The sequence below is a fragment of the Anopheles ziemanni genome, chromosome 3 (assembly GCF_943734765.1).
Source record: "Anopheles ziemanni chromosome 3, idAnoZiCoDA_A2_x.2, whole genome shotgun sequence".
NCBI classification, from domain to species: Eukaryota; Metazoa; Arthropoda; class Insecta; order Diptera; family Culicidae; genus Anopheles; species Anopheles ziemanni.
Genome location: NC_080706.1, coordinates 13967132 through 13988273, shown reverse-complemented (window position 1 = coordinate 13988273; position 21142 = coordinate 13967132). Strand labels below are relative to the sequence as shown.

The following is a 21142-nucleotide window of genomic DNA, read 5'->3' as shown; positions in this document are numbered from 1 at the left end:
GCACACTTCCAACGCCACTTTGTTTTCTCGAGCTTGTCCGAAACACGGGTCAAAGAAACGTTTGTTGGCTGGTTTGGGTAATACTACGCTGTACAATAACACTGTACATTAACTTTTATTAATATTCTATCGTTATAATGAGCTTTAACAGTGCTACTTGCTACTACTTGCGCTTGCGAGTACTATTTCACCGTCGGGGCGCATCCCCGCTAGGAATGTATTTATCACTACTACACTGCTCAAGACACTCCATCGTTCTAGCTTCCGGTGGATACATACTAATTGCATATTCGCCATTTCGCTGCGGATATGGGTTCCCTTCTAGTCCTAGTGTATGGCTCCAATATATTGAATCGCTTGCGAACAAAACCTATCCTTCGGTAATCAACGGCTGGGGGAAATAGTTCTTTCTCCCCTTGGGTAAAATAGGTTGTTCCTTATGATTGATTTTGTCGTTGGACTCGGAATGGTTGGGGGCATTTAAAAGATGGCATTGTGCCAGGCCCATAACAATTAAGCATTTTACATTACATTACAGTAAATACGGTATTTCAAAGAAAACAAAACACGAGCAGTACGACACTCGCATACCCGTCGTATCCTAGCAACCCTGATACTATTCCTTCTCTGATCGGCATCTTACTCCCGGGCCTTTTTGTTCGGTCCATTTTCCTTAACTTACAACGGTAAGATGGTGAAGAGCTCATTTTGATCGGTACGTTTGTCCACCTGGGTTAAGCGAGTGTCTTCCACGCAATGCCACGCAAAACGGGCGTAAATATCAAAAGATCCGTTACCGAAACGAGCTCCGAAACGCTGGTGACGCTCATCTCTACTTCGTGATGGTGAAGGCAGCAGCCGGCTGGGCGTTGGAGAGTGTGTTGGCGGCCGTATCCTCATCCGCAATGCCCTCGATGTCCTCTCGCTCTTCCTCCTCGTCGATGATACTGATGTCGTGCAGCGACGGCCGGTGGCTTCTTCGCCAGCCTGCGGAAGCAAACGGATTGGACCCTTTTTTTTATTGGATTTCCGGATATGATCCTAACACCTAGCGTAAACTCACCATCCATTGGCTCGAGCTGCTGTTTCGTTTTCTTCAGAAGCTTCGTGCCGGTCACGGAAATGAGAATGGCTCCGAGCGGTGCCGTCAGGATGATGCTCAGGATGCATACCATCTTGACCAACTCGGCGTAGTGGACCTCTTCCTCCGTGCGGTTCTCGTTCGACATGACCGTCTTCAGCGCAACCGGACCGAGTGCCGCTTGTACCGTTGCCTTCGACATCCAGGAGATGGCAACGAAAATCTACGGAATGGAACGATCGTGTGAGAGACACGTTTTCGTGACACCACTGTGCCGTTTAAAGGTACCTTCTCCTTCACGTTCAGTTTGTCACCGAAAGCGATTGCGACCGTCGTCAAGATTCGTATCACAGCCACCACGTAAATGCTACCGACTCCGATCGACACGATGTGGGGATCCAATTCGACAATCTAACGAATGATGATAATGGAACAAACGATCAATTGAAGCGGTACTTTCGATAAGCACGCACACTGCACCCTTACCTTAATCGATGCACCGGTAATACCGAACAGGATCGGCTCGAAGATCATCCAGAAGATTTCGAATGCCGTCGAAACGGGATTATCCTCCAGCTCCCAGCCCTGCCCGCACCAGAAGTACGAGGCGGTGAACGCGGCAAACACCACACCGAGCGGTCCCGCTCCCTCAAAGTGTATCTTTTCGCTTCCGAACACGGCCAGTAGCCCACCGCCGAACAGCATGAGCGTACGGATCGGCACCACGTACGCATCACCCGGTTCTGGCACGTACTTGCACAGGAAACCCCAAACGACCCCGAACCCTAGCCCACCGATGATGCACACGGGGGCCTGTGCAATCTGCAGCCCGAGGCTCTGCGTGCTGAACATGATGCTCGAAATGATACCGAACCCGGCCACGGACACCGCATCGTCAATACCGGCGACGGCGATGATCAACGTCGGAATACCCTTCACCACACCGTAGCCCTTGGTGCGCAACCGAAACAGACAGGGCACGACGACGGCTGGCGATACCGCTCCGACGATGGAACCGAGCAGGATACTCCACATCCACGGCAGCTCGAGGAAGAACCGGGCGCACACCGCGATCAGCGAGCACTCGACGAACCACGGGATGAGGCCGAGCTTCAGGATGGTTTTGTAGATCTTCTTAAAGGCCGTCGGGTCCATTTCAAGCCCCGCTCGCACCAGAATGATCACCAGTGCCAGCTTCCGCAGCTCGGCCGTTACGACCTGGAAATCGCCGTCCAAGTTCACCCATCCAACGTTCTGCAAAGCGAAAGCGTTTGAAGTTGTGCGTTTAGCCTACTTTTAGGGTGCATCGAATAAATGCATTGGATATGACACCTAATACTATTTTAATGCTTAAGCATACAATTCCGTTGTTTTACGAACTAAATAACGTTCTAACTTTTTCCATAAAACGAATTTAGCTATTTTTTATATTTTAAATGTTACTCAAAAATGTAAGCCGATATTTTTTTTAACGTGGAACAGCTCTTCTGGGGCTTGCACTAAATGTTTCAAGCGGGAAATTTGTAACCTTGCTTGTAAGCTAGCATTGATATTTCCCAGAATCTCTTATCTTATCTAATTTTACCAACGACCATAGTAACAAACCGTGATTCCTTGAAGAAACAAAAAAACTTTCCTTAACGTCTCTAAATTTGATAATCATTCCGAGCATAATAAGTGTTTAAATGAACTTCTATCTTGCTCCAGATTTTCCAAACATTGCTCTGCCACGCCGCAGCTAGTGGCTTCCTTTACGCTTCATACCCAACACACCGGCGGATTAAGTTGCACTTAATCACTGGCTCATAAATACCAAGCGCCTCGTCTAAGCAGATGCAAAATGGCCGAGGTTTTGCACCGATCACCGGCGAATGCATATGCAATCATCACTTCATCAATCTTCCGCGCATTCCTTGCGGGTTCGCAGAGCACGCGTAATACAATAACCGCGTGCCACAGTACGCTTGCAGCCGCCGGGACCTGCCACAAACGTAATGTGGAACAAATTTTGCCTCCACCACCGAATGGCTCCGTATCCCGAAGCGTAGAGCTAATTTATTATCTACGATCATTTGCGTTTCGAGCCTAATGAGTCGTGCGCGGGGAAGGTCTTGGGTCATCTCGCCGATTCTTAGACGGCGGCATTTACTGCCCCATCTCGTTGGCTGTTTTTTTTTTTGCTTTTGCTTCTTGTCTCCACCAGGAATATATAACTCACTCAAAGAAAGTAACCGGATTTGTGGGCGGTTTGTTTACGCGCGCTCACACTTCTGAATGGACTTCCCGGAACGAGGCACGTGGGAAACTCACCTGAAACAGTATGCCAACCATCAGCATCCCGATCAGTCGCGGTAACGTCGTGAGCGAGATGAGAAAACCACCGAAGTTGGCGGCCACCGTCAGCACGACGAGCTGGAACAGCTGTCCACCCGGTGCGGCCGAATCGCCGATGATAACGTACGCCGTTACCCAGAGCAGGACGCCTGAAATGGTCCGTGATCGTCGGTATCAGAACATGAAACGACCAAACGAAACGAAAACCCCTACCTATGAGAATGATGGACAGGATGCGGGCAAACTGGCGGTAGGACGGGCACAGCGGATAGGGGCAGATCTTCTGCCAGCCGGGGGGTTCCCACGAGGGCGTTGTGTACTCGACCCGACACCGCATGCACAGCGAGTAGATCCAGGACTGCTCCAGCCGGGAGTTGTCGAAGTCTCGCTCGATCTTTTCCAGCGCCTCGGAGAACGACTGCTTTTTGGCCCGGCCTCCCGCTTCCCCATTGTAGCGATCTATGGACACAATCATGCAGTCATTAGCAACCGAAAATGACTACTAGGTTGTCACATTCCCTTACCGCTGTTTAAAGAGGAGGTGTCGAAGTTGTTGTTGTGCAAGTTACTTTTCCTCCGGACTGGCCCATCCTCGGAATGGTGCGATTGCTGTTGGGAGAAAAACAAATAACAATTTTAAAGGAAAACTCTTGCCACACCAAACCTCTCCTGTACCTGTGATATTTTCCGTTTGTTCTGTTCGAACGCCAGGTTATCGTGGCCTAATCGCTCGACGACCGGTTCAGTGATGATGCTGACCTTGCGCTTCGTATCCCCGCTGGACGAGTGGGAGGACGTGTTCCCTTCCTCCGAAGGCATTTTGATAATACTGAAGTGAAAAACGAAGGTATGCAAACATTTTGTTAGTTGAGTTGAAAGTTTTGTTAATCGAAGCTATATGTTGCGAAATGCCACAAATATAACTATGCGCAAATTTTCATTATCAATGAATTGTTATAAATAATCAACATAAATTACGACTTCTGAATAAAATGTAGTTTTAAATATTGCAGGATAGGCCAACTATTATATCTAGATTATGTTTAAGAGGAAAATAAGATGTTGTCTGTTGACTTGGTTGTAATATGCTCGTATAATAGTTTGTGATGTTGGTACGTGTAGTAATAACCTTCAAGCTGAATGTTATCGATTAGTTTTAGTTCTCCTAGGAACCATTTTTTATATTATTATTATTCAATTTACTACACTTTATTCATGGACAGTTCATACTTTTGAACAGTCTCCCTAATTTAGAGAGGCGTTTTGTAATGTAGAACATGTTAACTAAGGGAAATTTGCTTTATTTTGTTTGTGCCAACAATCTTTACAGTGTTTGTGCAGGTTTAACTAATATAAAAATATAATATGTTTCAGGTATTAATTTTTAAGCAAACCAAAACAGAAATTAAAGTTTATAAATTGGTCTTATCAATTTTCTACTGCTGATTTGAGCCTAGCAAATAAATGCGTGAAATGCGGGCATATTTATACTCTCAAATTTACTTTTAACACTCAGCCGCCATTTTAAATGGCGGAAAATGAACTCAGTCGGAGTTTGTAGAGTTAAATTCCAGAAGGCCAGTGATATCTTACGATCGTTAGTTGTTAGTAGTAATCGAAGTTGAATCGCCCTTTACTGATGAACTGAGCATCTCCGTAACGATTTTCCACAAGCCCCCCTCCCCGAGATAGAAAAGAAAATTGCGCCCTTTGGAAAAGCTAATTTGCCTCCCAGCATATCGCATTGAGCTACAATTCGGGAGGGTTTTATCGACAGATTTAGAACCACGTCTCACGCAATTGCTTGGTTGCTACCGATGCAATTGCTCGGACAACGACCGGTCGCATTTTTCTAAGGTTAAAATTGATTACACGCTTCAAGTAATAACCAGGTAGCCTGCCATCGGGACTGCCTCGGTGATAAGATCATCGATTGGAGATCTATGTTCGGCCAGGTTGAGTCTTGTACTTTTTTGCGGCGCGAATATCCTCCCATTCGTTGCTCCATTCCACTACGATGTACTCGATGCAACCACGTGGCGTCGAGGTGACGTCGACTCCATTCGTATCTTCTGCCGTACCAGCTAGCCAGTCAGACAGCCAGATGGAGATGGCCCCCTAGGAGGCTGACGTTCCTGCCAAAGGTGCACGAGTTCGGTTGCACGCTTGCCGTGCGCCGCGGAATTCGAACAATCGGCAGCTTCGCGACCCGCCCTTTATTTGACGCTTCAACAATAATTATTGTTCCACGGGCAGCCATTGCCTCGCCGGTGGCAGTGAACGTGCGGGGGTGTGTATGTGTATGTGTCGATGAGTGTTCATTGCAGGCAGACGATTGGGAAGTGAACTAGAACTTGAACTTCGGTCGGTGTGAGAAATCAGATTGTAAAACAAAAATCCGATCCAATGCATGTTCCCGTTTCAACGGCAAAAGATAACAAATGGAAATGGTTGTGCTCCGTTTAACTGTTGGCGAATAGGGTCGAGTTGCTTTGAGGCATAAATGGCTGAAACTGCTCTACTAAGGAAACAAATCTTGCACTACGGCTTAAAAACCTTCAACTTAGAAGATATGGCCTAAAAAAGATTACGCCAATGTTGACGATCCAGACGATACGACGATCGTATCGTAGGAGCACAAGTCCGGTATGTAACCGTGGCGTATCATTAGGCGGCCGAATGCACAAGGTCCACTATCAAATAACAGGGAGTCACGAGATCCAGCCGGTGGGTGCCAGCAATTAGCCAACCGGATGTTTTGGTGGTGTCCAGTCCACCTCAGGTGTCTACCTCATGGGCCGGGAGCTGCAGATAACTGCACCTGAGAATTGATGTAATCATCGCGTCTCAGATCGTGCGGATCGATGTCTCGCTGGTGTGTCAGACTTATCTCAGTTTGGCGGGGAAATAATAGAATGGACATGGGAAATCGGTTTGCTCCAGTTTCGGTTGACAGATCGTCAGCTTTACCGCCAACTGCGTCATCGGGACCGGGTACGCAGAGCCATGGTGGTCTACATAAGATGGTGCATATTCTTGATACTGTAAGAATGGCCATTGTTGATGGGTACACCTGGTACATTGATCATCTGCCGGCGGCGAGGTTTATCTGTAATTTCATTCTTATTTCGTTTAGGCTTCCCAAATCATAATCGATCAGTATGTCTGCAGGCGATGTCTGGAGCTTCAGACAATTGGTTGAGTTGAATGGTTCCGAAAATTAATAAGATCTTTAGTGTGATAGTGAACGGCTAATACCAGTTCAATCCGGACTGCTCGAAAAATACTTGTCAATGTCAATATTAACATTAGAAACCTTCCTGCGAAATGCGTCTTCGGCACAATCCTATCGGAATGGGTCAAGGTGGTTCTAATTATCATGTTAGCCGCACGATAAGGCAAAACTCCAGCGACCGTGGGGTTCATAATTGAAATACTTAGACACTAAGCAACACCTCCGATACACCCGGAGGAATTTGTTGACGAAGATAGTTAGTAGCGATAGCGAACAACACCTTATTATGGTGCTCTGATTGGGAGGAACCTGATTGTGTCATTAGTATGCCACACTGGGCAAACAGAGTTCGTAGTGCATCGGGAGAGTAATCGCCAATCAATTTGTATATTGTCCATCCGCAGTCACGATCGGGACACTTGGTTTACTAAATCAATTCGAGCGGTTGCTTTCTTGGCGCGATCTTGTGCTCTAGCCGTAAGCCAGACCAACCGTCGGATTCCACACGAACAGACGCTATTAGCACAAGGACCGATTTGGCCGATGGGTAAGCAGGTGTTAATTCATTAAGCAACTGCTAATCGAATCGATAACCACCACAAAGGCCCACCGATCTGGCGTTCGATCGCGAGCTGTGTCCTGCTTAGCCGCGGCTGTAGAGGTTTAATTGGACCGAGCTCAAATTGCTGCTAAGTGCTACTGGAAACATATCCTCCCTACCTTTCTGCTCTTTCTCTTCTTTTCCACCTGCTGCCGAGGATACTCGTGTAGGGAGGTTTATTTTGGTTCTCAATTACCATTCGCGAAAGCCTTTCGGAGTAATCTGCTCTGATTTGCGGATCGATCGGAATACACAAAGCTATTTTGCGAAACCATGTTGTTGCACAACACGCTCAATTATCGTAGATATTATATGGGCGCGTATATAAGAATCGATTGCAAAGAATTAACGATAGTTCATAAACCATTCTAAGATGTATTTTTATGTATTTACGCATTCGTTTCTATTCAACCGAGACAGCAAGGTTTACCGTGATGCATATATGGTAATTTGTTCAAGTAATCAATATTTGATGTAAATTAAACTATGATAATCTAAAAGTGACCTTATGCTAAAACTGATTTATATGTCTGTCAGTAGCGCTTCAGAAGAAAATTATCGAGGAAAAGAGTGCACCCCAGAAATGAACTTCTCCGATGGTGACACGTGGCAGTTACTATTCCCCGAGCACTTTCCCATCTCCTGAACTGCAAGGTGATAAACGGTTCGCGTCGGTCCGGCCATTATCATGTGAGTCATGTGAGTCACGACCGGAAAACATACGCAGCCATGAAAACAGAACGGGCATCATGATCGGCATCAGACCTGACACGATGATGATGGCACAATGATGAGTTAAAAACCTCATCCCAATCCATGGCGTACGGTCTCCCAGTGGTGATAAGTATGCTAAAGAGTGTCGAGACAAAATACTCGTGGATTGCTAATAATCCACCACTAGGTAACGGTGTTTTCCTCGCTAGACTCAAACAGAATTCCCGCCAGTAGTAGTTGTTCTGCAGTCGGTGGCGGGCAAATAATTGAATTGATCTTCAAACATCGCATCCAGTTAACGCTACTATTCAAGTTCATCGTTTTCCTCTCGACAGGAAAAAAGTGCCTCATGTAGCCCACAAAAAAAACAAGAAGATCACGATTTACATCCAACATCGAGCAGAAAACCCCACCGCGGACGTCACCGCGCCAAGCATTACCGAAGCGTTTAACAGCTTTTTCTTCCCTGCCGCCAACGCAGGGCGTCCCAGAATGCCCGAACGAGGTGACATAATGCTAGTCGAAAAATTGGCCGACCAATTGGCACGCCTCGGATGACACGAAACCGCCCCGGCTGAGGTATCCCGGTGCCCATTAGGTGCCACGGGCGCTCACAACGCTAACGGGGTGGGCTAACGTCAATCGTGCTAATCGCGCCAACCATTATCGCTCGCCGAGTCGATCGATCAATCGTTCTGATTGCGCCGAAAGAGGAGCCAGAATCAATTGGATTAGGACGCAAACGACCGTCATCCCAGTAAAGCACTGTACGATGGACGGAAATGGTCAGGGTGGGTTAGCGCAGATGCTAAGGTCCAGACGCTCAACGATCATCTACTCCGGAGGATACTAAGCAAAGTTACGAATTTGCTACCATTTGGTTTACTAAAGGTCTTCCCAGAGGTTGTAAGTTTTCACAAGATTGCAGTGACAAGATTGCAGTGATCTAAGCAATCTAATTCCTATCACCCCGGGATACGGACACAGTTGCATGTGGATGGGCGTAAATGTCAACCAGTATCTTAAACGATCCTTTTAACAATATTTTATTTTTCGGTTCAATGTACAATAGAGCATTAGAAAAAATATTTGGAAAATCGTTGTTAATTTGATATTTTTAAAAAGCAATATTACACTAAAAGTTTATTTATCTAATAAAGTATTACTTTATTCACAAACTTAAAGAAATACTTAGATTTTTTTTCAGAAACAAACCTGTTGGTTAAATCCGTCAATGGTTTGGAATATGGTTGGAACGTCTCTTCTTCACAAAGCTAGCGATGAATTTTTGTTTATAATGCCAAGCTCGCCGAATTTACCGACATCTAGACTGATTACGTAACTGTCTATATTCAGCTTGTTCAATCTGAGTGGAACTTCAATTCCCGACACCCTTGTTGTTGACATGCTAACCGACGTTAAAAGGATGTTACTTGGATGGCTTTTGAGCAGAGATGACCACCTGCGTCTGCGTTTGCATAAGAAGGGTTATTTCGTGACCCTCGATTGCTGTTTGGTCCGGTGCTGGGACGTAACCATTTATCACCTAGCCGGTAGAGTACCGGAACCAACCCGATTGCCAGTGGAAGATGCGTCGGAGAAGGTGGTCGATGAACTGTGTGTGCATACGGGAACAGGTTACGTACCGCATTGGGGCAATTTTTGTATTCCTATATGTAAATCAAATGCTCACACGAGCATTTCTGCAGACATAAAACATCATGCATCCACTTCCTTTACGAGGGTTATCTCTCTCCCATCACCAGCACGAGGATCCGTTTGCCATGAACAAAAAAATAATACACTCGAACGACATAATTAGAGCAGTGGGACAAACAAATCTATTGCTTTCAATAAATCCAATTGAGTGATTGGACTCACTTTCCTTCATCCTAAGATACGAACCCGCTTCGCTTCATAGTACGTCACACCAAACGGACACATTAAATGGCGTTAAATTCAATTGCATTAGCATCAACATGCCGGGCTCCATTCGGGATCGCCCCGCATCGATTTTCCGGTTGCGTCCAGAGCGAGCCACTTTGGCTCAACTAAATTGCTCGTCGACGACAACTTGGCGAAACGTGTGAACTTTGTGCACTCGCGTTTGGCCAGGGTTCATTCGGGGCACGTTCTTCGCCGCTGTTGCGAATGTCGGTGGTCTCGTGCGAGTCGCGTGTTTGCTGAATTTCTCTCCCATCAGGCGACGATCAATTACGTCAAGGATACTGGCCGGATGGGGTTCGCCATTTTGACGCAATTCGGTGGTAGACCGAAAGGAAAAACATATCAATGACCATTAACGACCCAGTCACTGGAACGGGTCAATTAAATTGTCTATCTAGCGAATATTATGTTTATACGCTAATAAGTGTTCCAGCGTGTAGGGAGAAAAGTCGAGAAGAGTTAAACGACATGGAAAAAACATTTGACCACGAATGACGTCAGTATCCTCCAACGGTTAGTTTGAGAACCACCATTTTTGACCATCTGGTTTGGTCTAGCTTTTTGATTAACATCTAATAAAAATTGCTCGCTTTAATCGATCATTATGAAAGCAAATACGGTTCGGTTAACGAATAAATTAAGAGTCAAAAAGGGTTTCGCACAAATTCAAACTAAACAACGTAGATGGTTTCAGGCAATAAAAAATAAACCATGCCTTTCAACAACATCTCTAGTGTCATGTTGAGTGCAAGAGCTGTCGATCCAGATAAAGAAATCCCGCCACAGCTATAAAGCAGTATATGTCTTCCTGCCCGGTTTGGTTGCATCTGATCTTAATTTTAAATTATAACGAAAGAAAAAGTATCACTAACAGTATAACTAGCTCGCGCACATTTTGGAGCTAGTGGCGTTGGGAACAGGCCCGGCGCGAAGATGGATGGCCAACTTTCGTCACCGGCCAAGGGGTGTTTTTCTTCGTGTTCTTCGCGGCTCAACGTGGCTACCGGATTTTTCCCGCCTTCTGCAATGCGAGCCAGCAGTCCGCGATGCCCGTAAAGGGAATCCCCGGCCAGAAACGTGTTCCATTCTGCGTGCCCAAGACGTGTTTTCATTCCATTTACAGCTAATTGCTGCAGACTCACCCTCGGCCGCGCCGCAGGGGAAGGGTTCGTGAGCGGGGCGGGAACCCTGGTGCGTCGGTGCATCAGAATTTAATAAATCAATTAAAAGTTAATCAATTAATCAAAGCTTCATAATTGCCATGGCGCACAAGAGGTGCATTTTTACACAAGAGGCAGCCCATTGATAACGCTCGGTATGGTAGCCCAGGTGCCGAACGACCCTATCTATACCCCGCATGTACACTGTCTTCCCACCCATTTAACCCCGAGGACGATAGTCCACGATTGACACGGCGATGATTTGCGGCGCAACGAACGAATGCGGCGCAATTAACGGCACACGTCCGTGTCCCTTCCTGCGCTCATCGGCTTCACTCCGGCGTGTGTGTGACGGTGACCTTTGCCGGTAGTTTAGCCTGGCCTAAACTTTATCCAGCACCGGGTGGCCACAAATCCGACCCGCAATCGATTGCCTTCTTGGGAAGGCAAAAATTGGGCACCCTTTGGAGTGGCGCGGCCAACCGATGGCAATGGGAAATTATCAATCTGCACACGCACACCGAACGGCAACACATGATTGTGCGCAACTTTACGGGGTCGCACCTTGTAGTAGCGGCTTATCGCCGGGTTTGTTTAATGTTTTCCACCACAACAGCATGTTTTCAACCAACCGTTGCGTGTTATTTATTGTGATGTTGCTAATTAAATGGGGTGCAACCCCGTGGAAACTCGGCAACGACCGTGTGCTTGGCAGTGGCTCGCAATTTAATCTCTAGCTTTAATTGTTCAATGGCCTGCAAGTGGCACCTTCCAACTATTCAGATATAAAATTTGGACCAATATTTCAACAATTTTGTTTGGAAAGTAACCTCGAACATTTTTGTTATATTCCACAAAGGACCAGGTATATCATTGTTTGGCAATCTCAAGATCCCACGAATGTTTGTTAGAAGTTCTTCATTTAACTTAGAGATACTTCATCTCGCCTTTTGCTAGTTACTTCCATAATTCAATTATTAATTGTCATGTATGCTCGATTTTCATACGTAATGTTAAACTACCTTAAAACCGTACTAACTGCTGGCCTACCGAAGGCCTCTCAGAAAAGCCGAGTTGATCTAAGCTGACCCGATCATCAGTCAGGTGATCGTACTCTACGCACGCACCCCGACGTATCGTTGACGCACAGTTCTCGGTTCGTGCTGCCAACTCGAGATGGGATGCACAAAATTACCTCGCACTTGATGAGGAAGGTACACCGGCCAGAGAGCGGACAACGTCCCCGGTTGGCCTGGTATGTATGTAGGAATACTACTGTAACGAACTATCTGAACCCGGAGGTCCCACGAGATTCGCCAGGCTTTCAGTGTGCAAGCACAAATGAAAACAGCTCGAATTCCAGCTGCGGTCAGGTCGTGGGAATCGTTCACACCAATCAATCGGCACCAATTGGGCCGCCGTGTTAGTCCGATTGCACTACCGGGCAACAATGCCTCCGTGTGCATGTGCATCGATGCCCCATCGATGCCGGGATCGAAACGCACCCTCGGAAGCCACCTGTCGCACGATACATGGGGAACCGATCGAACTGTTTGCAGTGTGCGGTTACAAGCGGAAACAGTTCGAAAAAAATAAGTTGTGGCACGCGTGTTGTGAACGAGTAAAGGGAATGAGTGGGCGCTCGGAGGGGTGTAGAAGTGCAAAGCATTGATCTATAATTACGTTTTCTTCATGATTTGGCTCCGGGAGGGTGTCCGGGTGTCGCTGCAACTACTCCAAAATGGGGGATCGGGAACGGCAAGCCAACCGTGCAGCTGGTAGGAAATGCAACGGAGGTACTCGACACACCGCGACACAGGGGACAGAAGGGGCCGATCGCCGGGGGTCACCACCTAATCTCACGCCTGCAATGGCCGCCTGCCTTCGGGGGGGATCTGTCACGAGCTTGCGCCGCTAGAGGACGAATTATGAATAACGAGTGGCTGCACGCGCCACGCCAACCACGACCCGAAGCACTCCACTTACGGCTTCTTCCCCTCACTTTAAGTACCAAGTCCGCTGTTGCGAAGTATTTATGGAGATGATCCTAGCCGATGCAATCTGTTCTGATCCACTGCGCCGGGCCGGGGGCACACGGATATTGGGTAGACCTTGCTGCTGATGATCTCCGCAATATCTGGGACTACACGCAGTGTACACTGGTTACACGAAGCACTGGCATAGATTCGAGCGACTTTTGTCAGCGATCAACACGCAGCAAGATACTGAAGCTCCTTACTTGTGCCAGAAAAGTGTATCAAACAAATCCCGCACAAATCAACGTCGAACGTTGTGATACTCAAGCACACCACCTAAGTCCTGACTCGGCACCTTATCGTGACACTCGTTTTCGACGATCCCGCAAGCAATAACAATAAAACCCCCGTTCAACCCAACAGGATATACACAATTCCAAGCTTGATCTCCAGGCGAATCGCCGCAGGACTCCACTCGACAAATCTCCGAACCGGACGACGGATTGCCAGCGACTATTCGGTACCCACGGTTCGGTACCCTTATTTATAAACTAGAAACAAACACCCGCGTCCGGCTAATTGGTGATGTTTTATTGTTCTGGCCCTGCCGCCTTCCCGCGCGCACACGCTCACACACCTGCGGGCCCAACCGAACCGTGCAGTGGTGCACGTTGCCACCCTACCATCGGGCCGGCGATCCGCAGGCCCGAAGTCGTTCGGAGATCGATTTGCCACCACGCGCACTAGCCAGACGGCGGGAGGAAGCCGGCCTCAGGGGTGCCGTGGATCTCCGGTGCCGACCGTACTAAAAACGATGATGTACTAAACCAGCGCTGCCATTTTGGAGCTCTGATTTCATTAGTAAGCTTGCGGGGACGGGGGGGAGGGGGAGGGGGGGGTCTGAGGAAGGGAAAGTATCTACTAACCCGCGCGTTGCCATTCGGTATAATGAGGATGAGAGAAGATTGTGTGTACGTACGTGTAAGTATCTTCCAGTTCTCAGCCCTATCGCCAGTCAGTATGCCTAACGATCGTCGTCGCCGCCACGGGCCGATGACACGACGCATGCTGATTTCGTGCGGAATGTCCAACCAACACCAGAACAAGTCACAGACCATCCGAGCCAGCAATGCCAGCCACTCAGGTGACCCTTTGTGCCAACGGCGCACTGTGCGCACTGCGTTCTGGGATTTGTGTGCCAACGGCGCGAAATTGCCACGACACTAGACGCTGGTGGTGGTGGTTGAGATCGCGAGATCGCGGCAATCCGGAGCAGATCTCTCATCTCTTGTGGCGCTGCGAACAAACATGCGTTTCCCACATGGGGAGGCACGAACTAGACGTGCTGCCACCACCGTCCAGCACTAATATGGTCATCGTGGCTCATGAATAAATATATCAACCCGTTCGGAGCCGTTTCCCCTCCCCCGTGTGCTTCACATGATGTCCCAGCCCCGGGCAACCCCTACCAACTACTACTGGCGGCCACTTTTCCAGCCCGATCTGGTTCATCAGTTTCGGAACCCGGTGCGGTCTGGTTCAAATTCTACCGATTGATTTGCTGTTCTAGATGCGGATCCAAACGCTAGAGAAAGGCGATTATATCTCCCCATTCCACTGAATCGTTAACGACAGAACAACATTTTGTTGCCACACAAACCCAGCTCGATGTCGATTTTCTTCTAACCCGCATACGTCCAATGGCGTTCAATTGGGCGGAAGATGCGTCACTTTAATTTCCATCGAATTGCTAATCGGAAGGCCAATGTTAACATCAGCTGTAGGTATACACACTCATGACTGATGGACTTGGCTGCTGTTGCACCGAACCCGGGAAGTCCCACCATCGATCAAAATTTGTCCACCCTTAGAGGGCACACTTATTGGGCACCCTGAAATCGATGCCACCGTGTCGGCAAACTTAAAGGTAAGCTCGCTTTATCTTTCACCGAGTCTGCCGTTCCCCCGGATACGTCTTTGTCTGGTACGGGCGTGAGTTAATTAGCACCGATCGGTCTAAATGTATCAGGAAGTACAAATCGAAAGAGTTTTTGGCCGAGGTCGACAACGGTGTAACTCAAGCTATCAGGCAATCAGGTGGCTAAGTAACGAGTTCCGTAGAAAAAAAGGTCAACACCATGGTACCCTCTTTCGTTTCATATGGCATCTGCTATACTTTATGATTGCTGACTATCTGAGAGCCTCCAGTGTGGTGCGTTGAACGTACGTAAGCAACCTAAGAACAGCATACCACGAGCATCATAGAACCCAAACAGAGCACCTAACGATGCAGCTAAAGCCGCTCAGAGATGGACGACGTCGTTAGTGTCACCGGATCAGATTTACCGGCACGTACAGGCCGCCAATTGCCCGCGAAGTCATCGTGCGCTCATGGCGTACCGCCACACAGCAGGAAGGCCAACCAGGGATTGCAAACAATCCCGCGCCACGGGTGGGAAACAAATTGCCCACCCGGGCATGGTTTATGTGCATTCTATACGCCTGTCGGTAGTGCGCGTTTGCCAGCGATCCCGAAAGGCCAGACGAGCACCCCGGTCGCTGGGCCTGAGGGAGTCGCTGAGCTCCGAGGACTCGCGCTTCGGCGGTCGGTCAGTTGATCGGTCGTAATCATCACTTAACTTGTGATCCATCCCGGATGGCTCCCACGCGGGAGTTAACTTCATGGCACGGGGTGTGAATCACGATCGTGCGGTAAGTGTGTGTGAGCGGACCTGTCACGTTCGATAAAACGTTATGCACGATTGATGGGAAGGCAAACGTTTTGGAAATAAACTCTGGAAGGCTGGTCCGGTTTGCAGGAACCAGAAGCTAAACATTAGCGGTATCGACTTCTTTCCTCTCCAGTAGTTAGTGCATTGAATGTGCAATGTTTAGATGTAAATGACAAACTGCAAAGTTTTGGAACTACTATATTGACATGTTTCTAGTGCTCCTAGTCTTTAAAACCACAACGCTATCGTACAATAACATATTAGTAACCTATTAAACACTTAAATGATGCAATGAATTTGAATTCCCTCTATAAGATGGGATTGGTATGTTTGTTCTCAACGTTCATTTTCCCATGGGTATTTATGGTTTGGACTCTAGAGTCTAAAGGGTTATTCACTATTACCATAAGTTTACTAGTGCTACTGAATCAGTTTAAAAGGTTTGAAATTGGAAACCTATTTCTGTTCACCTATTTTTAAACATTCCGTGTTTAAAATGCTGTGTTCTTTAGATAATGTCAAATTCATTGAAAGATGAAGCAAATAATAATTCAAAAAAGCTCACTTAAAGCCTTCCTTCTCAGAAAGATCGATACTCAAAATTCATAAGGTTTCACGCCGGATACATCAACCAAAAACTTAATCAACTAAAACTCTGGTTTAAAACAAAAACACTTGGAAGATTTCCGTCCAGAAACTTCATTTACAAAATCATGGCAAAACGACGCAATTGTTTTCTGGGCAAAATCCGGCCCGCCGCGCGATCCCTTCGCACCGGGGCACGACCGTGCCGTGGCGCAAGGTGATGGTGCAGTTCGAGTCGGTGCACGTGACCGTTGCCCACCACCTTGACGTAACCGGCCGGTAGTAAGGAAAAGGGTAAGGTCGCGGCCATATTTTCTAATTTTCTCCAATTCCGGATCCCTTCCGGAGCACCCCACGCCGACAAGGTTACTAAGCCACGCTCGCTGATGTTTTGTTTCACCATACCACCGGTGGGTGCAGTTCGGGTGTGTGTGTGTGTGAGTGAGAGTTTTTCGGGATGCAAAATGGTGCATCATCCAACGGCCGCGGTTTGGTCGATGTCTTCCAAAAGGGAGACCCAAGCGGATGGGTTGAGGTCAAGTGTGTGATTTTGTGTCATTGTAGAGTGCAACTGACCTGCTTCCCGGTCGCTTCCCGTTCGCCGAACCTGGGTCACTGTTAGAATGTTGTCGTTTGGTTGTCGTTGCCGCCCGCAGGCTTTTAATGTCCACACTGATTCACCGATCGGTCACCGGTGCCGTCTTCCGATGATCACAATCACTGGTGCAATTCGCTCGAGATTCACTTCCAAATCGTGTAAAGTGTTTGTTTCAGGTTCACCTACGACGGAGGGGTGGAAAAAGAAGGTAGAGGAAGGCATGGGACGGAACGGCCGAATGGAAGAACGGAGCGCAAGGGCAGTGGCGTAGGTGAGGAAACCAAATCGACTTCGAAATGATCCAGCCAACCGGCGCACGACCTATTCCAATCCCAAATGGACAGACCGGAGGTAATTTCTGCCTTGGTCGCCCATATCCGTCTCGATTGTCACCAATCTATCACCTGATCAACTGGCTAGCTGGTGCACATGATAGATGGGTTGGCCCCTTTTTTTTACTATCTGTCTCCTCTGCCGTATCTGGAACGGCTCTTCGCAACGTTCCGTTCCTCTACGCTCCGTTCCCCTCACAGCCCACCGTCCCATGCGATCCGACCGGTAGCAAACACATCACAAATTGCAGTTCGAATGCAGGAGCACAATACTAAATCCAGCTAACAATTACCAATCACTGCCACTGGAACAATGGAGTCAAGTCACATAAGCACATTCAGCCACGTACACGTACACAAATGCACTAACATAAACCTAGTACGACGTAAACCCGAAAAACCTCGGATCGGATATCCTTACACGGACCGGAAGCTCGAGCTCCAAAGTTTGAACCACAACCACAAAGTTTGAAGTTGTTCTTCGTGCACAAAATGAATTCCAACCTGCAATCCCGCCAGGATGGGACAACTTCTCGTATCGGATGGTGACAACCGACTGCACCGTAGCATATGCCAAGTTACCAGCGCAGACCAAAGCTGGAAGACTCTAAAAAACGTCTTCATTTAGTGGTACGCTTTTATACGGCGCACTAGGCGAACACACTGCTGACTCTGTCTCACTGTTTCCCTCTCTTTTTCCCCGTGCTGCTCCTGCTGGCACACTGGCACGCAGCGCGTGTCAATATATAGAATCAACATTGTTTTCGGTGTGCGACAACAACGGCTACAGACGGGGAGTGTGGCCGCTAATACACACGCACGCACGGACGCGCGCGCGCGCGCGCGCACTTTGCTAAGTAGTCGCCGGTTCGATGGCTGCCCAAGGAAAGCTCGGAAGGAGTCGAGCGAGAGCGCGATAGTGTATCCGGGTGAGACAGCTATATGTGTGGTTCGAGTGAGAGCAAGAAGGTGATGCAAAAGTGAAAATTAGACGATCAGATATCAACCCCCACCGGGTGGGGTGTATAAGGGGTGGCAGTGATTGGGATGAGTACAGAAGGGTTTGTTTGCGTGAGGATCGGCGTCACCCTGTACGACCTAGGTGGATTCCAGGTTGCCGTTAGAAGATGAAAACAGAGCAGATCTTGTATAGCTTGCAGAATATGCAGAACTATATAGTTCTTGGAATATTCCAAGCAAGAATTGGTGGGAAGCCTATTTGTAAATTCTGACAAAAATTACAACTAAATGAATAATGTACGGTTAAAAAGTTTAAATGCTTGATCGCCTAATAGACGTATGATCTTGTCATTATAGATTAGCTACCAAGACTTACTTTGATGACGCAAGTAATAATGTACTAAATATGGTTTTGGTAAATAATGTTTGGTATGAGTTCCAACGTTTTGAAAAAGGACTTTTCAGCGCAGTAGTCGGATTTTACCAGCGGTACATTTTAGGAACAGATAAGCGTTTCACTATATCAATCTGGATACAACTTGGCTTTCTTGGAATAGACATTACATTCCTTTGCGTCCATGAGGCCAAGTCATGGCATACCAAGATGGCTAGACGATATTTCTATCGAGTTTTCGTAGCTCATTTTTCCATGTTCAACGCTATCTCGTGCGGGAGACAGCAATCGTATAAACCCAACAACTATAAGGCTCGTTGTTCAGTAGTGGCTGAAGGTAAACTGACCTTTTTCTTGATTTCTTCATACACCTTCGATAAGTGATTTTCAATCACTAACCACCCTCTCTGTACGTCACCAAACGGCCGGTGGCGCACTATCAGCAGCAGCAGCAGCCGCCATATTCAAATGACAATCCGCACGACAAGGCAAAAGGATGATTGCGTTGGACGGCTAGTTAGCTTCGTGGAAGTGTACGTCACCATCACCTTCGGATGACTGATCCGGGACGGCAGGTAGTAGCGGCAACACCTTGGACGGCGGCTACCGTACAGATTGATAAACTCATCACCTTATTATTAGGGAAGGTGCCAATCATTCAAGGGCACTAAAGGGCAACTGGCACATTTTATTGACGTTAAGGTAGGCCCGCCAGCGACTGATCATACGCACAGCGCTTACTTTTGCCTTTGTTTAAGCAATACAGGAATGTTTACTATCACCCATTTATTTTTAGTCATTATTATTGCATGGGTATGGCTCGAATCTTCCAAGGGTAAAGATAAGTAACCGCGTAGGTGATTACGATGCAAGAACTGGCGCCACGCGCAATCCACAAGAAACCGGAAAGGGTGGCTACCTGCAGCCTTCCGATGGCGCACTATAAATAGGTACACTTCGTGGGAACATTTTATCAATCTAGCAAAGGTAACGCCATCGTAGGTCGGTGCGATCAGCCACTTTTACGACAGTTTTTGGGCAGATCGGCGATCTTCGGAGTAACGTCTAAACATTAAGTAAATCTATCCATCCTGCCGGCTAATACATTCCCATGCACTGGTCAATTATCTAGTTTTGGTTCAACACGCTGGCATTTCTGGCCTGTGGCTACGTGAATGCTATCTCACACATTCTATATATGTTTCTACGCAAACTGCCAGATTCCATTGCTGTGTCAGAGGGAATTTTTTGAACTCAGGAATTTGTGCTATCCATTCTGAGGTACGTCTAAGCTATACTAGAATTTGTGTGTGAACCTTCCTTCAATTGCAAAACGCGGCCCATTAATCTCGACCAGAACCATACTCGTCACATACAGCCGACTCACCCGTAAAGTAGTTCAGCACAGAACACCCGCAACAAGCTGGCGCTCGGTAGTAAGCGCACTTGAAGTGTACAACGATCGGCAAGACTTGGTGCACTTGCTTAATAAAACTACTCAAGCTGGAGAAGTGTTTCGCGTTTTATTCCACACGTTGTCCAATTAAGTACGTCTAAAGCAGTCCAGCTCTAATCCAGCTTGCGCCATGAAGCACGCGTTCCCTAGAGTATTTCGTAATAGCTCTGGTGCAGTAGCAAACACATTGTACAATGTGTTGTTTTAATCCCGTGTCAACCTACTGATCGAATTCGACAATCGTGATAAGTCATCGTTTAAAGGGATGTTTCATGGTGACATTCCCTAAACGATCAAAACCAAAGACCCTCCTGATCTACACGCAAAAAGACATACAGCATGGTAAACCCTTTTTTCTAACTTGGCCAGTACAGGTTGTCAAATGGTTAAGTAAATTGGTGAAATTTTAGCAATAATTAATACTAGAAGGCATTCGGTGCCTCGCCAAATTTGGGTAGTTATCGAACTACCCTTGCCTTTGATAATGCCCCAGATAAATATCTAATTATTATTGTACAATTTATATGATTATCTTCAGGTAAATTAAACTCTGGAACTATCTCCCGTGTATAATATCACCCCTACATTTCGAGGCAGTAATTGTGAATAATTAGTTAGCACATCTTTTATACAAAAAAAAAGTCCAATGCCTGGTTGCTATTCCATTTACAACAATATCAACATCTACGTTTGGATTGCCAATCACAAAAACATTCCAATCGGATCAACGCTTCACCCGGTTTCCGGATAACGAGTGAGCGCGTCAGATTTTTCGCATTGCGTTTGCGCAACGGTTGGCGATTCGAAAAAAACATCCCGCGACTAGTATCAAACGCTTTGGGAAAAAAGATAAGATACAGATGCTTCTCAATAATAGCTGTCACCCTTAAGATCAATTGCGTCTCTAGGCCGCACCGGGAATAATTGATGGCATCATTTGTCATCCTCCCCCAGCACCAGGTAACCGAGAGACGTATACGGAGGGACACCCATTACGCTCATAATTTGATGCATCGGGGTGCCACCGAAATGGGTCG

At 47.3% G+C, this 21142-nt stretch overlaps 1 protein-coding gene across 1 annotated transcript; it reads right to left on the bottom strand.

The window, feature by feature from the left end:
* Nucleotides 1-411: 411 nt before the first annotated feature.
* On the bottom strand, nt 412-12766 carry LOC131289869 (sodium/hydrogen exchanger 9B2). The gene is made up of 9 exons (XM_058319207.1): nt 12756-12766; nt 4091-4244; nt 3940-4024; nt 3629-3874; nt 3392-3564; nt 1568-2335; nt 1370-1492; nt 1049-1304; nt 412-987 (listed from the first exon to the last, which is right to left on the bottom strand). The coding sequence occupies exons 1-9, from the start codon at nt 12764-12766 to the stop codon at nt 833-835; spliced, it is 1971 nt and encodes a 656-aa protein (XP_058175190.1). The 3' UTR covers nt 412-832.
* Nucleotides 12767-21142: the final 8376 nt, after the last annotated feature.

Excerpts from the sequence above, each read along its gene's own strand:
- LOC131289869 (XM_058319207.1), bottom strand. Across the intron at positions 3,875-3,939 it reads CACCTCCTCTTTAAACAGCG|ATCGCTACAATGGGGAAGCG; the intron begins GTAAGGGAATGT and ends TTGTGTCCATAG. Across the intron at positions 1,493-1,567 it reads TTACCGGTGCATCGATTAAG|ATTGTCGAATTGGATCCCCA; the intron begins GTAAGGGTGCAG and ends ATCATTCGTTAG.